This window comes from Amblyomma mixtum, chromosome 9 (assembly GCF_055824585.1).
Source record: "Amblyomma mixtum isolate Tamu chromosome 9, ASM5582458v1, whole genome shotgun sequence".
Taxonomy (NCBI): domain Eukaryota; kingdom Metazoa; phylum Arthropoda; class Arachnida; order Ixodida; family Ixodidae; genus Amblyomma; species Amblyomma mixtum.
Genome location: NC_143020.1, coordinates 88,245,446 through 88,263,318, shown reverse-complemented (window position 1 = coordinate 88,263,318; position 17,873 = coordinate 88,245,446). Strand labels below are relative to the sequence as shown.

Sequence of the window (17,873 nt, the reverse complement as noted above, 5' to 3'; positions counted from 1 at the left end):
ACGCAGCCGCAGCAGGTCCTCAGGCAGATGAATCGCAGATCACACTTGTTGGGGCGTCGGGAGGAAATGGGCTGTAGACAGATGATAAGATCGGGATCGGGATCGGTCAGGGTAGAATGATACACCTGCACGGACAAGCGATGTGTTAAGGGCAGCTCAAGATGCCGCAACTGCCCCGCTGCTGCTGCTAAGTGAAGCCGGGTGCCGATCAGTCGTCCTTTTTTGTACTTCCTCCTGGTGGCGAACAGTGGCCGACGCAGCCGCAGTAGGTGGAAAACCACGCAGCCGCAGCAGGTCCTCAGGCAGATGAATCGCAGATCACACTTGTTGGGGCGTCGGGAGGAAATGGGCTGTAGACAGATGATAAGATCGGGATCGGGATCGGTCAGGGTAGAATGATACACCTGCACGGACAAGCGATGTGTTAAGGGCAGCTCAAGATGCCGCAACTGCCCCGCTGCTGCTGCTAAGTCTTAATTTCATTTAATTTCATTGCAGAGATGCTGGCAGTTCGGTTATAATTACATACAATAAAACGAGCAGAATTATTCTGGACCATTTCTAATGAGTGAATTAGGTTTTGTTGAAAGGGATCCCACACTGCTGTAGCATACTGTAGCTTTGAGCGGACCAGTGTCTTATATAGAAGTAGTTTTAGGGAAGAAGGTGCCTTAGAGAAATTACGTTTTAGATATCCCAGCATGCGATTAGCATTATTAAGTACGTAAGATGTGTGAATGGACCATGTGAGGTTGCTAGTAATATGGATACAAAGATATTTGTAAGAAGAAACAGGATCTAGAGGGACATTATTAAGGTGATAGGAAGGTAGCTGGCCGGATGTTCTTGATACACGCAGAAATTTACATTTTTTGATGTTTAATTCCATTGACCATGATTGGCACCAAATACAGATAGCGTTAAGGTCTGATTGAAGAGAAGATATGTCATCGTCGCAAATTATTTCCCTGTAGATGACGCAATCATCTGCGAATAAATGAATGTTAGAGGAAACGCAAGAGGGTAGATCATTAATGTAAATTAAAAAAAGTAGAGGACCAAGTACCGACCCTTGAGGTACGCCGGACTGTACTTTACTTGGCTGCGAGGTTGAGTCATTAGCAGAAACAAATTGCGAACGGTTAAAAAGAAAGCATTCGATCCAAGCAAGCAGTTTGGGATCAATGTTAAGTTGATGTAACTTAAACATTAGAAGGTTATGGCATACTTTATCAAATGCTTTCGAGAAATCTAAAAATATACAGTCGGCAAGTGAACAGCGGTCAAGGATGACGTTTAGCTGATGCGTGAATGATACTAGTTGTGTTTCACATGAATAATTCTTGCGGAAGCCATGTTGCGATGGTGAGAAAAATGAATTAGATTCGAGAAATCTAGCTAGATTTGAGGCAAGGACATGTTCTAGAATTTTACATGGGATGCAAGTGAGCGAGATAGGCCGGTAGTTAAAAGGACAATGCTTGTCACCTGATTTATGGAGTGGGATCACGTTCCCTACCTTCCATTCAGCCGGCAAAGAACTTTTTTCGAGCGACTGCTGGAATATCTTTGTTAGAAAAATGGAAGAATAACAGCTCGTGTTTTTCAAAAATTTCGCGTTGATTAAATCGTGCCCAGGAGCGGAAGATGGTTTTAGAGATGAAATTATTGATTCGATGCCTTCTGCTTCAATGGTTATGGGAAACATTGCTGGATAAACATTGTTGTGCGTAGATTGGGGCGTAATATTGGTAGTTGAAGAAAAGTTGCGCAGGAAAACTTCGTTAAGTACAGACGCACATTCGTTAGCTGGAATAACATTGGATGAGCTGTCAATCAAGGTTATCATGTCATCCGCTTTGGGGTTAATCATACGCCAGAATTTTTTTATGTCGGTTTTAAGCATTGATGGCCGGGTATTATGAAGAAAGTTATTCTTTGCTTGTTTAAGCGCGGTTAAATACTCATCGGCTGCCAGTTTGTATTTAGTCCACCGTGTTATGCTAACAGAACCTTTCGCAGATTTGTAGAGACGCTTTTTTTTATTAGACAAGCGCTTGAGACAGGTGCTGTACCATGGAGCGTTATGGTTACAGACAAGGGTGCGAAGTGGGATGTATTTGTTTGTTAATTCAGCAATTTTGGAAGAAAACATATTCCAGTTAGACTGAACACTACGGCAGTCAAAGTCTTGTAGAAAGACGTCAAGGAAGACTGATAATTCAGTATTAATGGCTTCAAAATTAGCTTTTGCATAATTTCGGAACGGTTTGAATTTTTTAACGGTTTTTGGTCGCAAGATATTCAAGTTGAATGAAAGGGCCGAATGGTCGCTCAAGCCGGGTAAGTACGTGATGTCGGAAACAAGATCAGGTTGCGCTGTTAATACAAGGTCCAGTGTGTTTGCGACAGATTCCATAATTCTTGTAGGCTGCGTAACAAGTTGTGAAAACGAAAAAACAGAGCACATTTCTAAGAACTCATTGGCTAATGAAGAAAAAGGCTGTAAGGTTGGAGATCCAGTGTTCCATACTATATTTGGTAGGTTAAAATCGCCAAGCAGAAATAAAGGTAACGTGGGATAACGGCATGTAACGATGTTAATGATTTCATGTACCTCATTTACGAAGTTAGATGAATGGTTTGGGGGGCGGTAACAAACACCATTGATTATCTTCTGGTGGTTTAGTTCAATGATGGCCCAAACCATTTCTAAGTCAGTAGATACATGAATACACTGGGACGCAAGATCTTTCGAAATGGCTAAGAGCACGCCGCCTCCCTGTCGCATTGTTCGGTCACAACGATAGAGTGAAAAACGATGAGCGGTCTGAAAAAGTTCGTGATCTTGAACCTGTGAATGCAGCCACGTTTCTGTAAGCACTAAAATATCGGTATTGCAAGTATCTAAGACAGAAGTTAAGGAAGCGCGTTTATTCATGATGCTACGAATATTAGTAAAAAAAACTGATACGTGGGACGCGTCTTGTCCACTTCCCCTCGCGCTTTCCTAACTTGGGACGTGTTCACAATCAACATGCTCGCCGCTATCTCGTGGTTCGTACGCGGAATTTTCGCTGATGGTGTCTGTTGCCGGGTCATAGACGAAATGTTTTTTTATTCATGATTAGTTTAGTGTATCTTAACTGGAAAGTACATGGTTGGGGCTGGCTTTTAGCGTACTCAATGAGTTTTTTTCGGGCATGGCGTGTGGCGGGCGAAAAATCTTCGGAAATAGAGACATCATTTTCTTTTAGCTTTGCTCGCGCGGAAAGTACTTTGTCTTTTGTTTTCGTGCTGGCGAACTTGACAACAATTGGGCGACACTTATCGGGCGTGTAGCGACCTATGCGATGGACGCGTTCTATTGCTGTGTCGGGTAGCCTGTCGATTGCTTCGGCTAGTGCTGCCCTTACGTTCGACTCTGACTGTTCCCATGATTCGCGAGAATCAGGGATTCCATGAAAAATTAAATTATTGCGTCGAGATCTATCCTCAAGTTCGTCAACACGCAGTTTTAAAGAGTCGAGCCGATTTGTCTGGACTTGTGCTGACACTTGAATTCCAGCAATGTCATCATCGAGACGGTCTAATACCTTTGTTTTTTCTTCAAGATTGTCTAACCTCGTCTGGATTGCCTCAATTTTGGTCTCGATGTTCTTTTGACCAACCTTAATTGCCTTAACGTCGCTAACCAACTCGGCCTGGCCCTTAGCGGATTCTACAGATCGTGCCTGGAGGTCCTTTAATAGCCGAAAAAGAACTTCCATCTGCTCCGAAGGATTGGCGGGCAAATGTTGCAGTTCAAGTAATGCTTCAGTATTACGCGTGGTGGGCCCCGGATTAGTCTCTACATCACCGGAGCGCAGTATGAGCATCGCCATTGAGAAACAATCGCAGACAATTTCACAAAGCACTTGTTGGCACGGAAGCAATAGCAAGAACGGGTCGTCACTTTTCTTAGCATAAAGCGAAACGTTTTTACACACCTGCGAAGGGTAAAGATGCGCTGCATGAGCCATGGTGTTCCAAATGCTGCTTCCGTGCCAACTAAACGGACTGTCGCTCAGACAGCCGCTTAAATTGCCACTGCGATGTGACGTCAGAGTCGACGATGAAGGTACGTAGAAAGCCGGGCGCATTAACTGTAGTGGATCCAGGTGAAGATAGTTGAAGGGCTGCTGGTAGAATGCGTCATCGCTTGATTGTAGCAGCGGTGTGGAAATGTCATCCGCCGAGTATGCCGGGGGCAGACACAGCAGTACCAAGAACGCGAAGATCGTCTGCGAAGGGTAAAGATGCGCTGCATGAGCCATGGTGTTCCAAATGCTGCTTTCGTGCCAACTAAACGGACTGTCGCTCAGACAGCCGCTTAAATTGCCACTGCGATGTGACGTCAGAGTCGACGATGAAGGTACGTAGAAAGCCGGGCGCATTAACTGTAGTGGATCCAGGTGAAGATAGTTGAAGGGCTGCTGGTAGAATGCGTCATCGCTTGATTGTAGCAGCGGTGTGGAAATGTCATCCGCCGAGTATGCCGGGGGCGGACACAGCAGTACCAAGAACGCGAAGATCGTCTGCGAAGGGTAAAGATGCGCTGCATGAGCCATGGTGTTCCAAATGCTGCTTCCGTGCCAACTACAAGCCAGGTTGTATCACGATTAATATTCCTGCGGGACCAGTCAGACAGCTTTTTGCGGACTATTATCTTGTTGCGATTGCAGAGATGCTCCCTGAAATTGTGGTGTCTTGGAATGAGAATATACGTAGTTCCGTCGTGGGGTACATGAGAGAGGTTGTACTCTCGTTCAAGCTTCTCCAAGTGCGGTTTTCTCTTGACTACTTGTGTAAAGTTTCAAAGAAAAAGTTGTATAAGAACTTAGTGGATGTAATGATGCCAATTCCTCTTTACCGAAGCCTGCACCGTGGGAGTCCAGGGCAGGATGTTTTAAAACGAGTTAAAAGAATGCCAGTTAATCTATCTATGAAAACGTTTTTCTACAAATTATATTCAAATACTCTCTCTGTTATAACATGGCTGAACGAAACGGGAATTTTCGACCCCTGGGCAACTAACTGCATCCTATGCAAGAAGCCCGAGACAATAGAACACGTATTCCTAGAGTGGTGGGACGCCATCTTTCACTGGGACGTCCTCCAAAGAACTATCAAGAAAGATCTACCCGTGTACCCCTACGGTATTAGATTTTTGCCAATTCAAAATGAAACCGGAGTGCCCTATGACTTACTCACGCTGCTCAGTCTCCACAGCTTGTGGAAAACCAGAATGCAGGTGCGGCATGCAGATGTAAACGTGCGTTCTGTGCAAGAAAACTTCATTGCAAGTGTCGTGTGCCTGAGAGAAGTATACCGGGCACGAGCTGGCTGAACAGCCTGAATGGCTCTCTGTACTAGCTGACTTTGCTGTATTGAAAAGATTTTAGTCCCACTTGTATGAGCCGAATTTGGCTGAGCTGTTTTACCTTTGTTGTAAGTTTGGTTGTGTGTCAAAATCGGCAATAAAGAAAAAAATCTGGCGTGGCGGTGGTGGTTAGCGTGCTCGTCTTGCACTCGGGAGGTCCTGGTTCGATTCCCCAACTCGGCAAATTTCCTATTCGGTTTTATTTATTAATGCTTCCGGGATTTTTCGCTCACGGCCAACGCCACCGACGCCGACGACGACACCGGCTTTTCTTCGACACGGGGCCCTTAACGTTGTCGCGTTAATGGCATGGTTTCTTCGACATTCAGTAGTGACGCGCGTCCATCTGATTGTCAACCTAGTGCATATAGAGAGGTTTTTGTTTCAGAGTAGTACCTCTGGAAAAAATGTTTACAAGCGGGTCGATTTCAGTGGACCTGATGGCAGAAGCTGATAATTAGAAGCCTTCATTTGCATTTCAATCATTAGGGGCGTCTGCGTTCCCGATTCACAAGCAGCGCAGCACGCAGGGACAGTGTAAACGACCACACAAGCGCTGACAGAGGTCAAGATCGCTACTCCGTGGTCCTGGCAGAACATGCCGTTTGCAGTGAGAAGCCATTAGCGCGGTATTTTCATTTGAGCGACAAATCGTAGTTATGCAAATACGCCTTTTTTATTTCAGCAACAGCCTCTGTTCTTCAAGCTCGGAAAACAACTTCATGCACTGAGTTTCCAACTTCAGGGTGTTTTCACCTTTCAAATAAAGACCTTACAAACCACGGTAGCGAGTGACGAATGACGAAAACTGCTAATGCTCTCTGAACAAGGCCGTCGATCGATTGTGCAAATAGCCGGGCTGGAAATGTCCCATGTATACGGCCACCACAGAAAGCGTGTGCTCACAATAACTTCCATTTGTCTGCGCACTGACGATACCAGTCAGAAGCCAACGGTGCGATTCAGTGATGCAAGGGCGTACTCGGGTCACCCTTTTAGACGATCTAGATGAAGCAGAGCGAAATGTCACTGGTGCTCGGCAAATATTGTCGGAAAAGTTCTGGCACCCACCATCTGACACACGCAGAGCGAGGCTAACGACTGGCGTGAACAAAACATAAGTAAAAAAAAAGAGAGCGTGGAACCAGGCCCGTGTTTCGCTATGCAAATACACTCTGGTCATTAGCAAAGCCAGGCGACTCATTAGAACCGTGTCCAGCGCGGAATCTGCCGAGGCATCAAGCGGCCTACCCTCGCTGTTTTTATCTTTTTTTTTCACGACGCCCATTTAGGATTTAGTCCGGGCGTAATAACTTTCTGCACACCCCGGGCTTACGTGGGCACGCCTATATAAGCGCGGTCGACCAGCCCCCTCATATATCACGCTGACGGAGCGACATTGGAGGCAGCGAATAATTTGTTTTGCTGTCGAGCCGGAAGGTTTCAGACCATGTTCGTGCCAAGTGCAGTGGGTGCCGTCAACTCCAGTCAAGACACGTTAAGAGTCACAGTTCCGCAAGTAAGTGGTTTGAGCCAGAATAAAATTTGATTGGTCGCTGATGCGTAGATGTAAAAAAAAAACGTCTGCAGTTTCTCGGACGTAATAGCCTCCTCACTGTGTTGTAACGCAGTATGATGCTGAGCGTAATGGCTGCTATAATGCTGGGAAGTGAAGAGAGTCACGTATTAATCTCGGGGATAAACTTCAGTCCCCGAGACAGAACAGAAGCGAATTTTTCAGCTTTTTTTCAAGAGCTCTTTTGGCACTGTGTTCTTGGCACCACACTTGCTGCCTGAAAACATGTCTACTTCCTAAGAAGCTCTACTTATACTGAGTGTAGCAAAAAATTAGCTGTGGTTAAGTCTGGCTGAACCTATACTCCGTTTCAAACATAGCAGGCAACGCTGCCGAAGGTTGCTTAAGTAGTGCGTCCGGGAAACCATATTACTCCGCTACATATCATTCGTTCTTCTCGAAATTCCGGTCATTGTTTGGACGACAATAAAGAGCGGTATAAAACAATGTGGTAGCATTGAAAATCACGGTCGAGGCTGTCAGGTGCTGAGTGTTCGGGCACTCTGGCCATAATTTTCACGGAGTGTGAACTACTTTTTGTGTGCGGATTGAGTAGGAGCGATTCGCCCTACCGACCGCGTATCATACCGCCACGTGTACGTTTTGCTTATCGAAATCTCGACGAGTCGCAGGTCGAAAGTGTGCCAAGAGGTAAATGAAGTCCAGGAGGTGCCAGTCACAGCACTTAAGATTTGCCGCAACGAAATATTCTTGTGGTCGCTTTGGTTGTATGGCGAACTACTTTTTGCGCGCGCACTTAGCCTGCCCGAACAGGGGCGCTAGCTTTAGCAGCGTTGCCTGCTATGTACGAAACGGAGTATAGTAAGACGAGCGAAAGCTCTGTGTAGGTAAGCACACGAAGGTAAGCACATGCCACACGCTTTTATATGACGAACGGCGCGTCACACGATTTCCGGCAGCTGAGAGAGTGCCTCCGGCTCCGCATACGCAGCAGTGGCGAGGCGCAGCGAGTCACGTGATTCGATAGTTGCGAGGAGAGCGAGCGACGCCGGCTCAACGTGCGCAGCTGTGGCGGGGAGTCACGTGGCATGACGTCAGAGGCGAGCATCCGCTCTCCCTGGTTTGAAGGTCAAATTTCATAGCCACATGACCTTGAGCTTTGCACGGGAGAAGTACAGCTTTCGCTCTAAAAAACAGGAATTTCTAAACAGAGATTAGCGTACCTCTATTTACCAGCGTACACTAAATCCAAACTCTGTCAGCCTAGGCAGATTAAAGGGTTGTTAAATTTTGGATCCATTTCAAGCGGTAACCACCCGGCACTACCTTCGCTGTTCACTACATATAACGTTGGCGAAGAGGGTTTGCGTTACTCGCATGAATCAATAAACCACTTCCGCGTTCCTTAATGGTAACTGATTTTTAAAAAGCGCACAGGGAAGAGCCGAACGACCTGCGAGTGCAGTCTTTTTGTCAGAAAATTGGGGCACCTAAGGGTGAAGCTGGGCTTTACTTGTCTTTGCAAGTCGCAATTATTTTTTCTTTTTCTAGCCTTTCCTAACGAATGACTTGGACCCCAGCCAAGAATAAAGGAACAGATGGTTGAGGGGATGGGAATAATACGGGCTGGCCTGTCTTTCAGATTTTTCCCTCACGTAGTCTTGAATGCTAATTTTGGTTCGTAACCGATATTCTGGCAAAATGGAGTCACTGCAATTATTGAGGAAAACATCTGAAGCATACAATCGGGGTTAAGACAAAAAAAATGGACGAGCGTTTATCTATGGCTTCAGAGAAAAAAATTGCAGCATGCGGCCTTCTGGTGTACAAACATGAAGTAAACTAGGATGGCTGGGCTGCTGCACCTTCTTTTTGGCGGAAATAGAGGCATGCTTCAGCAGATACTTAGCATGGAGGCGAAAAAAAAATTCAGAATGATATGAGGTCAACCGCCATCTGCAAACTGGACGAACAACGCCTTATTTAGCGCTGGGTAATCCTGTGTTTCGGGCTTAAAAAAAACACAAACAGCTCAGTGTTCATGCTGGGCACAGTTCAGAACAAATGTGTACTTACGGTGGTACAGGCACCTTCGGCGACCAAGGAAACAGTGCCGGACGTTACGACCGCCATCAACATGGTTATTATAGAGGTCTTGAAGCTTGGCAGCAGCTATCTTCATCAGCATGACATCAGGGGAACATTTATACCAGCGCACAGTAAAAAAAAGAACTTTTATTTTTTGGAATTCCGCTGAGGCACGTAAGATTATATACGCTTTCTATATAACGAATAAATGGCTTAGATGCAACAGTAAAAAGTGCGCCCTGCGCTGCAAGGCATTGCACCTTTGTTTAAGCGCAGGTTAACCCTTACATTCTCCGCAAACCCGTTCCTGGTGGCGTGGTGCTCACGGGACCCACCGCTGCCATGATGGACATCATCTCCAGGGCTGCCAAAATGAGGTACATTACCGGCACTACTCCTGGCGTGGGTCTTAATTACCTTTCATCCAGTGTGCGCCCGCTAATGGTCTAACATGAAGGTACTTCGCTCTCATACTGCATTAGTGGGAGTACTTTCAACTATCCGCAAATATCAAATGGTAAAAATTTGCTACATTTTCTTTGATACTTTTCATTAGTGATAACGCATTTGAAAAAAAAATCTCTCAAAATTATTACTATGAAATTATACAGAATTTTGTTGAAATTAAGTGATGCTACACTAAACCCCGGACTACTATGGGCAGCATTCTAAATACGCATGATAATTTGTGATTAGTGCTCTTCGGTCTAAGCAATTCTGTATTGCGCCCATAATTAAAAGTAAAAAAAAAGATCACACACAATCTATATGCGTCATGCGGCAAAGTACGTGGTTGCAGTTGACACGTTGTGCAGATGTGTTTTGCGCGCGCCGCACATTTTTTGAGTAAGCCATGTAGCTTACAGTGAAGGTGTAAAATTCCGTAAAATTTTGAATGCTGAAAAAAAAATCGGAAGAAAAGTTTCTGCCAGAAATATTTAAAAATTAGAACCACACTCAAAATAAGAATACCCAGATCATTTATGTACAGGTATGCTCGAAGTTTGAGACCGAAGAGAATATTTCATGAGTTTATAGCTCGGTGCTTTGAATCTCTAAGACTATTACTTGCTTGCACGCGGCACCGTTGTTGGATACAATTCCTTGCACTCAGAGCCGGAGTGAGGCAAACAAGGCGTATGAAGAGAAACATCGAAAGATGGCAGAAGTAGCCTCCGGAGGGTCACTTTTTAGTCTCTGCACGATGGTGTTTCAATGATTCCGTCTGGTCACATCCTCTCCACAAGCCTATGTACTGAAGTTGTGAGATCCAAGAGTATTCCGGAAGAATGACAATACGCGCTGGTTGGTTAATGTGGACGGAAAAGAAATAACAGCGCGATTTGAAGATGGGACGGTGAAGCAACAAAACTGATTTATTGTGAAAACTGAAGCAGCATATAAAGGGCACCTGACGGGCAGGACAACAAGATAAATAACAAGAAAAAAGGAAAAAGGGGGACCACACGCCACGCACTCGGGAAACATATAGTCAGCGTAGGTGCCTGCCTCCTCGGTGCCGTCTTAAAAAAGCGCTGTTATTTCTTTTATCTTGTGGAAAGGCAAGAGGTCGGAAGAAAGTAGGGCTTCCGTCTTTGGAAACACACAGGTCCAAACTGTCAATGACGTGTGCGAGTTGGCGCCCGCGGGAATACGTGTTCCTGAGACTCCAGACGGAGTGATGGGCGTTGAAACGACCGCAAATAATTCGAGGAACTGGGCGGCGGTCACAAATCTGCTGTAGAAACAAATCCAGACCTACCTTCTTACGCGGAGACACGTATATATACCTGAGCCTGCATTCACCTGACGCCAGGGTGAAGTGGCCAACAGCACCTGACCGCATGGGAAGTGACCAATGCTGGACTTTTGTGTTCGCTGTCGATTTCCTCACGCGTCGCTCTAGAATCTGCCATTTTGTCAACTGGGACAAGTGTAGAGAGCACCTAGCATGTGTTTTGGGTGATGTTATTGACAAAACGATTTCTAGTAAGATGGCAGCAAGTACTGCGGTCAGGTTACCTGACCATATTCCGGCCCCGGATTTAAAGGTCAGAAATCTTTGCGCAGCTCGAAGAACGGCGAAGCGACAGCTCATACGGAAGAAGGACGAAATAGCCTTGAAGACGGCCTTCAATAGGTGGAATCCTGCCATTTGACGACACTTGAACAAGCTCCGCAGGGCACGAAGGACCTTCTTCTGTGCTGGTTTGTATTCTCACCGATGACGTGAATACGGTGAGTCATTGGCAGTCTTGCTGGAAAATCTCGCCCTTGGAAACCTTTTGAAGCTCTTGCAGTGCGCAAACAGAAACCTCTTGCGTGCTTAGCAGAGGCATTTGCAGGGGCGTTTTTAGGTGAAAATTCTGGAATTGACCTTTGTCCTCCACCTGCTTCCTCCACGTCTGTCATGGACACCCCTTTCACGCTTAGGGATCTCCAGACAGCGCTCGGCGGTCTGCGGCGCCTACGTACACCACGTCACGACTGTCACCATCCAAATGCTGTGTAACATGCCTCTTGAACTTAGGGAGACGCTCCTAAACTACCTCAATCGATTTTGGGAGACTGGCTACGTTACTCCTTCATGGAAGGTGGCATGTGTTGTTCCAGTGCTGAATACTGGCAAAACCTGGCTTCGTATCGTCCTGTGTCACTGACATCCTGTGTGACTAAGCTGATGAAGAAGATGGCAGGTGAACTCTTATAGTGGTGGCTCGAGGACAGAAAGGCACTGCCAACATTTGTGACAGGATGTATGACTCCAGACAAGAGTGACCTGAAAATCCGTTACCTGAAAAGCCACAACGCGGCACATCCAGTGACTGATATTGCGTGAAGACCCTTTTGATGCTGCGGTCTACTTACTGCGATGGCACACAAAGACGGTATTTCAGCTAGCGCCGTCATCTTTAATACCCTTATTAGTTAAGATGATTACAAATGAATTGTTAGTCAAACATAATTCTTATGTTACGTGAAGAAACCAAAGAGGTCCGATGAGTTCATCCATAGCTGGACAAACTATTTGTCCACTTATTGCTAATCAGCCTTTTCTGGTCAGGTTAGGAAAGTGGCGTGTAGGAAAATGGCCTACACACCTAACCTGTACACGCTTTTTCCTAACCTCTGGTCAGGTTAGGAAAATGGCCTACACGCCACTTTCCTAACCTGACGTCGCACCCCACAATATTCGTTACACCGTCGGATGAAGTCTTTTCTGATGGAGCGGCAGTATCCCAGCAACACTGCGCAAGACAAGAAGTAGTCCATGTCGTCCGCCTAAAGCCGTATTGTGTGCGGTAAAGGAGGCTTCAAGTGTGCATTCTTAGTTTTTCGTCTTCCTTTCTTTTCTTTGCAAAGCATCGGGCTGATGTTACTTTAAGAGGAGTATAATGCCACATATCTTTACTACGTTTATTTGTCCACGCTCAAAGCCGCAGGCGCGCGGTCTCAGTGAAAAATTAGGAGGGCACTTGAGCCTAGTTACGTGCTTTGAATGCAAAAGCAGTTTTTAACATTTTATTTCGTTATCTCTTTTTTGTTTTTCTCCTCTTCCTTTCCAATGGCATACCTACTAATTAGCCTGCAGTCGTAAGACAATGCGTACACTATAGATTCACCTTTGCTTGCCAAACTTAACCCCGGGTTTGTGGTCTGTGAGTTGGGTGCTTGCCTGCAAATCTGAAAGTCCCGGGTTCAATTTTCAGCATCTTCGGGAGAAATTTCGCCGACACCACGGCGCCGTCATCTGAGATTTTTGGCAACACTGCTGCCGGTCAACACTAAGGCCTAGTTTTGTTGCCGATGAGCCTTATAATGCTTTTGAACTAAAAACTTTTGGGCCACTGCTTCGGACCGTACATGGTTCTTGGTCAGCTATAGACGAACTGGACTATGAAGTCATTTGTTTCTGATGGAGCGGATGTTTATTGCCGCGCTCAACACTGAGAGGTTGTCGTTGGCGGTTCCCGCGCCTTACCTCTAAAGTTCTTTACCAGCCTTAAATTCAGCGAGGAAGACACCGATGGTGATTAGGTTCTATGCCGAGCACGTGTGTTCCTATTCCCGCCGCCGAATAGTTAATTTCTTTGAGGGTGTAAGTAAACCTAATAAAGTGTTCCTTTGGGAAATCTATCGCAGCCTTACTGACGGCTGGACTGCCGTCATCACTACGTGACCCTGTTATAACATCTTTCGTCGTCTTCCTTTGAATTCCAGACTGCTTCTTGTTAACCAAAATGAAACGACTTGGGGATTCAAGGTGAACAAGACTTATACCGGCTTTGTCGGGCTAATTGCTCGAGGCGTAAGTACTGAAACGCGTTGCCTCCAACACACACATTCCAAAGGAATCCAAAGCATTTCAGTGCATTGTTACTTGAATATACTTTCGTTTTAGTGAAATTGGCGAACTGTAATGACTAAGAACCTCAAAGTGTAGCTGAATTTTCGCAATGTTCATAAAGAGGAAACATTTATTCGAAGAAGCTGTCACGAGAAGCACCTTGGAGTAGTAGGGATGCCTTGGAACTCTTGTACACGAATTTTTTCATTTTCGCGTTTCATATACCACTGCCACGTTCGGTTGTCGTCGTTTATGCTAAAGTTGTTTTAACTACCGCCTCATGCAGATGCGCCGTCGACGAGCCTGATCCCTAATGCCGGCTGGTCTGTGACGCCATAAAGGCAGCTACTTGGCGGTCATAACTGTGCGCAGTGATAAATGCAAAGCTTATTTTCCAATTAGCAAAGACATGTAACATGTCCGAGGAACTCACGACGACGTACCTTATTCGTTGAGAAGGCTAATTAAGCATCCCCAATGAGGCGCCTTTTAAATGTTGAAATGGAAGGTAATAGGCAGCAGAAGCTACCAGGGCATGTAAAACTCTAAGCAAGGGAAGGATGAACTACATATCGGCACTGGACGAATATTTGAATGCTGCGGATTTTTTCTATAGAGGGTCTGCACTGAGGATTTTTTTCTCTTTCTACTCATGCCATAGCCTCATGTGAGATACGTCACTTTAAGCGTTTGCCGTGAGGCAGGAGGACACCACCCGCAAGGGGCGATAACTAAAACGCTCCTAAAAAGTATTGTTTTAGTGCTAGTCGTCTTACGAGCTCTACCTTCCTTGTTAGCCCCAACACGTTTTAAAATTAAGCCTCGTATTTATACAGCTACAGTATGCAAAATAAAGTGTTAATTAGGCTGAATGATTCGTTGGGTACGGGACTTCTTTCCGAGGAACCTCGCGAAAGGTTTGATTGAGGCCATGTAAGCCGCATTTTTACGGAAGCGAAATGCAGAAATACTAATGGTGTAATTGTTCAGTGTTCGCTATAAAGCCTCAAATATTACGAATGACTCTGCGTGGTTTAGAATCAGCACATCTATCACCGTAAAGTAAGCTTAAATAAGCGAAATAAAAAACGTACTCATCTCGTTTAGATGACGCCGGTGAGGTTTTTACTGGGTAAAATAATTTATATTAGTTGCTTCCTATTTACAAGCCTTACCTTCAGTACCGAATGTGTTGTGAGTTAAATTTTGCAGATTCGTAATTACTGAGGCTAAATTAAGTGCTGTTTCTAAGCTAAGTTCCTCAATAAAAAGAAGCAAATGTGTAATAGACTAAGATGACCACACTAAACAAAGCGTGTCTGAACACGCATAGTGGCTCCTGGAGCTGAAATTAGTCTTAATACACTGCTTGCGAAAACTAAGACTTTCAAACCGCATATTTTCCATTCATTGAAAATCTTATGCTCATGGTGCCACCTTATAGGCGGTTATGTTGGCCGACTTTTTGCTTTTGCTCAAAAACATGAGGTCACGAGACGATTCTTTTCCTACAGGAAAGCGACGTGTTTGTAGGGCCAATTATGCCAACGATAGAAAGAATGGAGATGGGCGACTTCACGCCTTCGTACATCTTCGCCGAGATGCGTTTGATGACACCAAAGCCAGGGAAATATGTAGATCCTTTCGGATTTGCTATGGCTTTCAGCTTAGAGGTAAGCAATACTAATGTGATATTTGTCATGACAAGCTTTATAGCACATGTAGTTTTTGTTGCGAAAGCAACACTGCGCTAGTCGCCGAGCCATTTCGCGGAGCCGAGGACAGGCCATACTGCGCATGCGCGAGGAGTAGTGACGTACCGGCACACAGCTGGCGCGCCACCGCCGTCGCTGCGCTGGTGACTCATAGCCCCCGCCGCCGCGCTCGCCAGTTGAGCATGCGCAGTAGCGGCGCATAGCTAGCGTGCCGGGGCCGCCGCCACTGCCGCGCGCTCTCCATCGCCTCTCTCTCTCTCCTCTCCGATGCGCAGTAGCGGCGCACAGCTAGCGTGCCGAGGCCGCTGGCACGGCAGCTGTGCGTAGTGACGTCACTTGCTCCTTGCGCATGCGCAGTATGGTCGTGCAAGAGCACACGAAACGGTGAGACTGTGGGCAATGTAGCTCAAGCAACAATATATAGCTACGCGCAGATGTTGCTTTCGCAATGCTCCATTTTAACTAGAGCTAAACCACAGCCAATTTTTTAGTTTCTTTTCTTCGACTACTAAGCTATACCAAAAGTTCCACTAGTGATATAAGTCGCGTGAACAAAATGAACCTGTAGAACGGAGCAGAGCATTTTCAGTTGATACTGGCATTTAAACTGGAAAGTGGCACTGATTGAACCACTCGTATGCAGAAGATATACAACGGCCCATGTTCCTTCCAGGTGTGGCTGGGCTTGTTCCTCTGCATGCTAATTATCACTACAATGTTCACCTTGGACACTTGCGTTCAGCAGAAAAACGCAAAGAATTTGATTAAAAAGTTAGGGAGAAGCCTGTGGCTCTGCTGCACATACTTCTTCACGTCAGGTAAGACAACGTCGCATTTTGTCTCACTGCTCATCAGAGAGTAAGCATTCCATTAGACCTCCCTATATGAAGGCTCTTAAACTGCTAAGGCGAGTGTTAAGGCGAGAGCCTTTAATCTCTCATACTATCGGCCAAAATTCTGTCAATGATGGAATTCAGTGAATATACATGAGCAGAATGATTAAACCAAATGCATCACTGAAACATAAGAATAGGTAACAGAAGTGTAGTCATTCATTCGCAAGCAGCGTGCAATCAGCGACAGAGGCAGAAAAACCGGCGCGAAAAGGCCTCATGCACTTTAGATTATCAATGTGCCCCGTAATTTTGATTTGTTTCTGGCATAACGCACACGAAACGAGGGCAGTACTGCCCATTTTTCTTGTCCGTAGAGTTCATTAGGGCAGATTCATAGTGGGTTGCATCACCATAGGCAACATGTTCCCATAGCAAAACTTCCGTTACGGTCAACAGCCTGATCAATGAGGGGAAACTCACGATTTAAGTTACCATCAGTTTACAAAGATGTAAAGGGGGACTGTCCCACATACAGCTGTACCTAAGACAAAATGTGTCATATTCATCCTCATCAGCCTGACTACGCCCACTGCAGGGCGTAGTAACCCTGTCTCTGTCCGTGTCCTTTGCCTGTGGCGGCCACCAGATCCCAGCAAACTTCTTAATCTCATCCGCCCACCTAACTTCCTGCCACCCCCTGTTACGCTTGCCTTCTCTTGAAATCCACTCCGTTACCCTTAAGGACCAGCGGTTTTCTTGCTTTCGCATTACATGCCCTCCCAAGCCCACTTCTTCCTCTTGGTTTCGACTAGAAAGTGTGTACATGGCTTAGAAATGAGGCGTGTTGCTGGAGTAATCGCTGAATTCTTTACCAGTTCGATGTGGTATCTATAGTCAGATTCAATTGAAAAACAAAGCGGTAAATGCCCCTGAAAGGATTTTCTACAACCAATGGCGTCGACCAATTTCCATGACATTAGGGTTAATCCCCTTGGATCTGCAAGCGCAACATCATAGGCAACGGCGAATGAAAGAGTTAGCCACTGCTACATCTTATTAAGTGCGGCGTCATGAAAATCGGTCGACGCCATTGGCCCTTGGAGTGCGAACATTCGTAGTAGAAGAAATTCTCTCACACAATGAGCTGCCATTACGCATCCCATGGTCCTTTAGGTGCTTTGTACGCGCTTCAACCCACACCGTGCTATTTTAAAGACCAGGACGACTAGAATAATGCACATGGAACTTTCAAGATCGTTCCATTTTCATTTCGCTACTCGCGATTGTGCACAATAGCAGACTATTATGATTGTGAGTTTTCTGAATATTTTTTTTTACGTTTTTTCCCCATTGTTTATTACAGGAGGCTTTCTTTAAGGACAGTTCTAATTGGGGACTAAATCTTCCATAGTAATGAGGTTCGACTATATTTCATTGCGTTGCTGCACTAAGGAAACGAGACTTGTACAATGGGATATGCACAACGGGACATGAAGCTATGAAGCTTGTGGAAGAGTTAGCCGTGAAACACGGAGTTCTAGCACCGGGGAAAGGGGTGAAATTTTAGTAACATATTCAATTTATCAACTAAGACGATGGTGTGCATTAAGCATTCGTGCTGGGGTGGCAACACCTAACGGTGTTTACAGTTCGGACTTTCATTTTTCGCAAAATGGGAAGCACAGTCACAACACTCTCAGATACAAAAAAAATAGTGGTAGAAACAAAGGAGCAGTTTGGGTGAGTTGGTAACGCATGACTTCAATATTAGCGCAACGCAACTGACGGACGCAAGAAGGATAGATAAGAATACATACGAGCGTGGTTGGAAGTCAGCACCGGTGTGTGTTCTATTGTATCGTCTTTGTGCGGTGTTGCGCTATTGCTGAAGTAACGAGGCAAGAATGAGCCGGCCATCTTCCAATGT

General features: G+C 45.6%; 1 protein-coding gene and 1 pseudogene across 6 annotated transcripts in view; one reads left to right on the top strand and one right to left on the bottom strand.

The window, feature by feature from the left end:
• Nucleotides 1–17,873, top strand: part of LOC149330040 (ionotropic receptor 93a-like) — a 39,748-nt gene that overhangs the window by 11,357 nt on the left and 10,518 nt on the right. For 2 of the 6 annotated variants that reach the window (XM_089560753.1, XM_089560752.1), the window contains 5 exons: nt 6,108–6,941; nt 9,324–9,424; nt 13,269–13,356; nt 14,910–15,068; nt 15,784–15,928. In XM_089560753.1, the coding sequence (XP_089416879.1) occupies nt 6,873–6,941; nt 9,324–9,424; nt 13,269–13,356; nt 14,910–15,068; nt 15,784–15,928 (562 nt within the window). In that variant the 5' untranslated portion in view covers nt 6,108–6,872. Of the gene's footprint in view, nt 1–6,107; nt 6,942–9,298; nt 9,425–13,268; nt 13,357–14,909; nt 15,069–15,783; nt 15,929–17,873 lie in introns of all 6 variants that reach the window. The other 4 variants (XM_089560756.1, XM_089560754.1, XM_089560751.1 and 1 more) reach the window with 3 other exon arrangements.
• On the bottom strand, nt 2,751–4,633 carry LOC149330041 (uncharacterized; annotated as a pseudogene).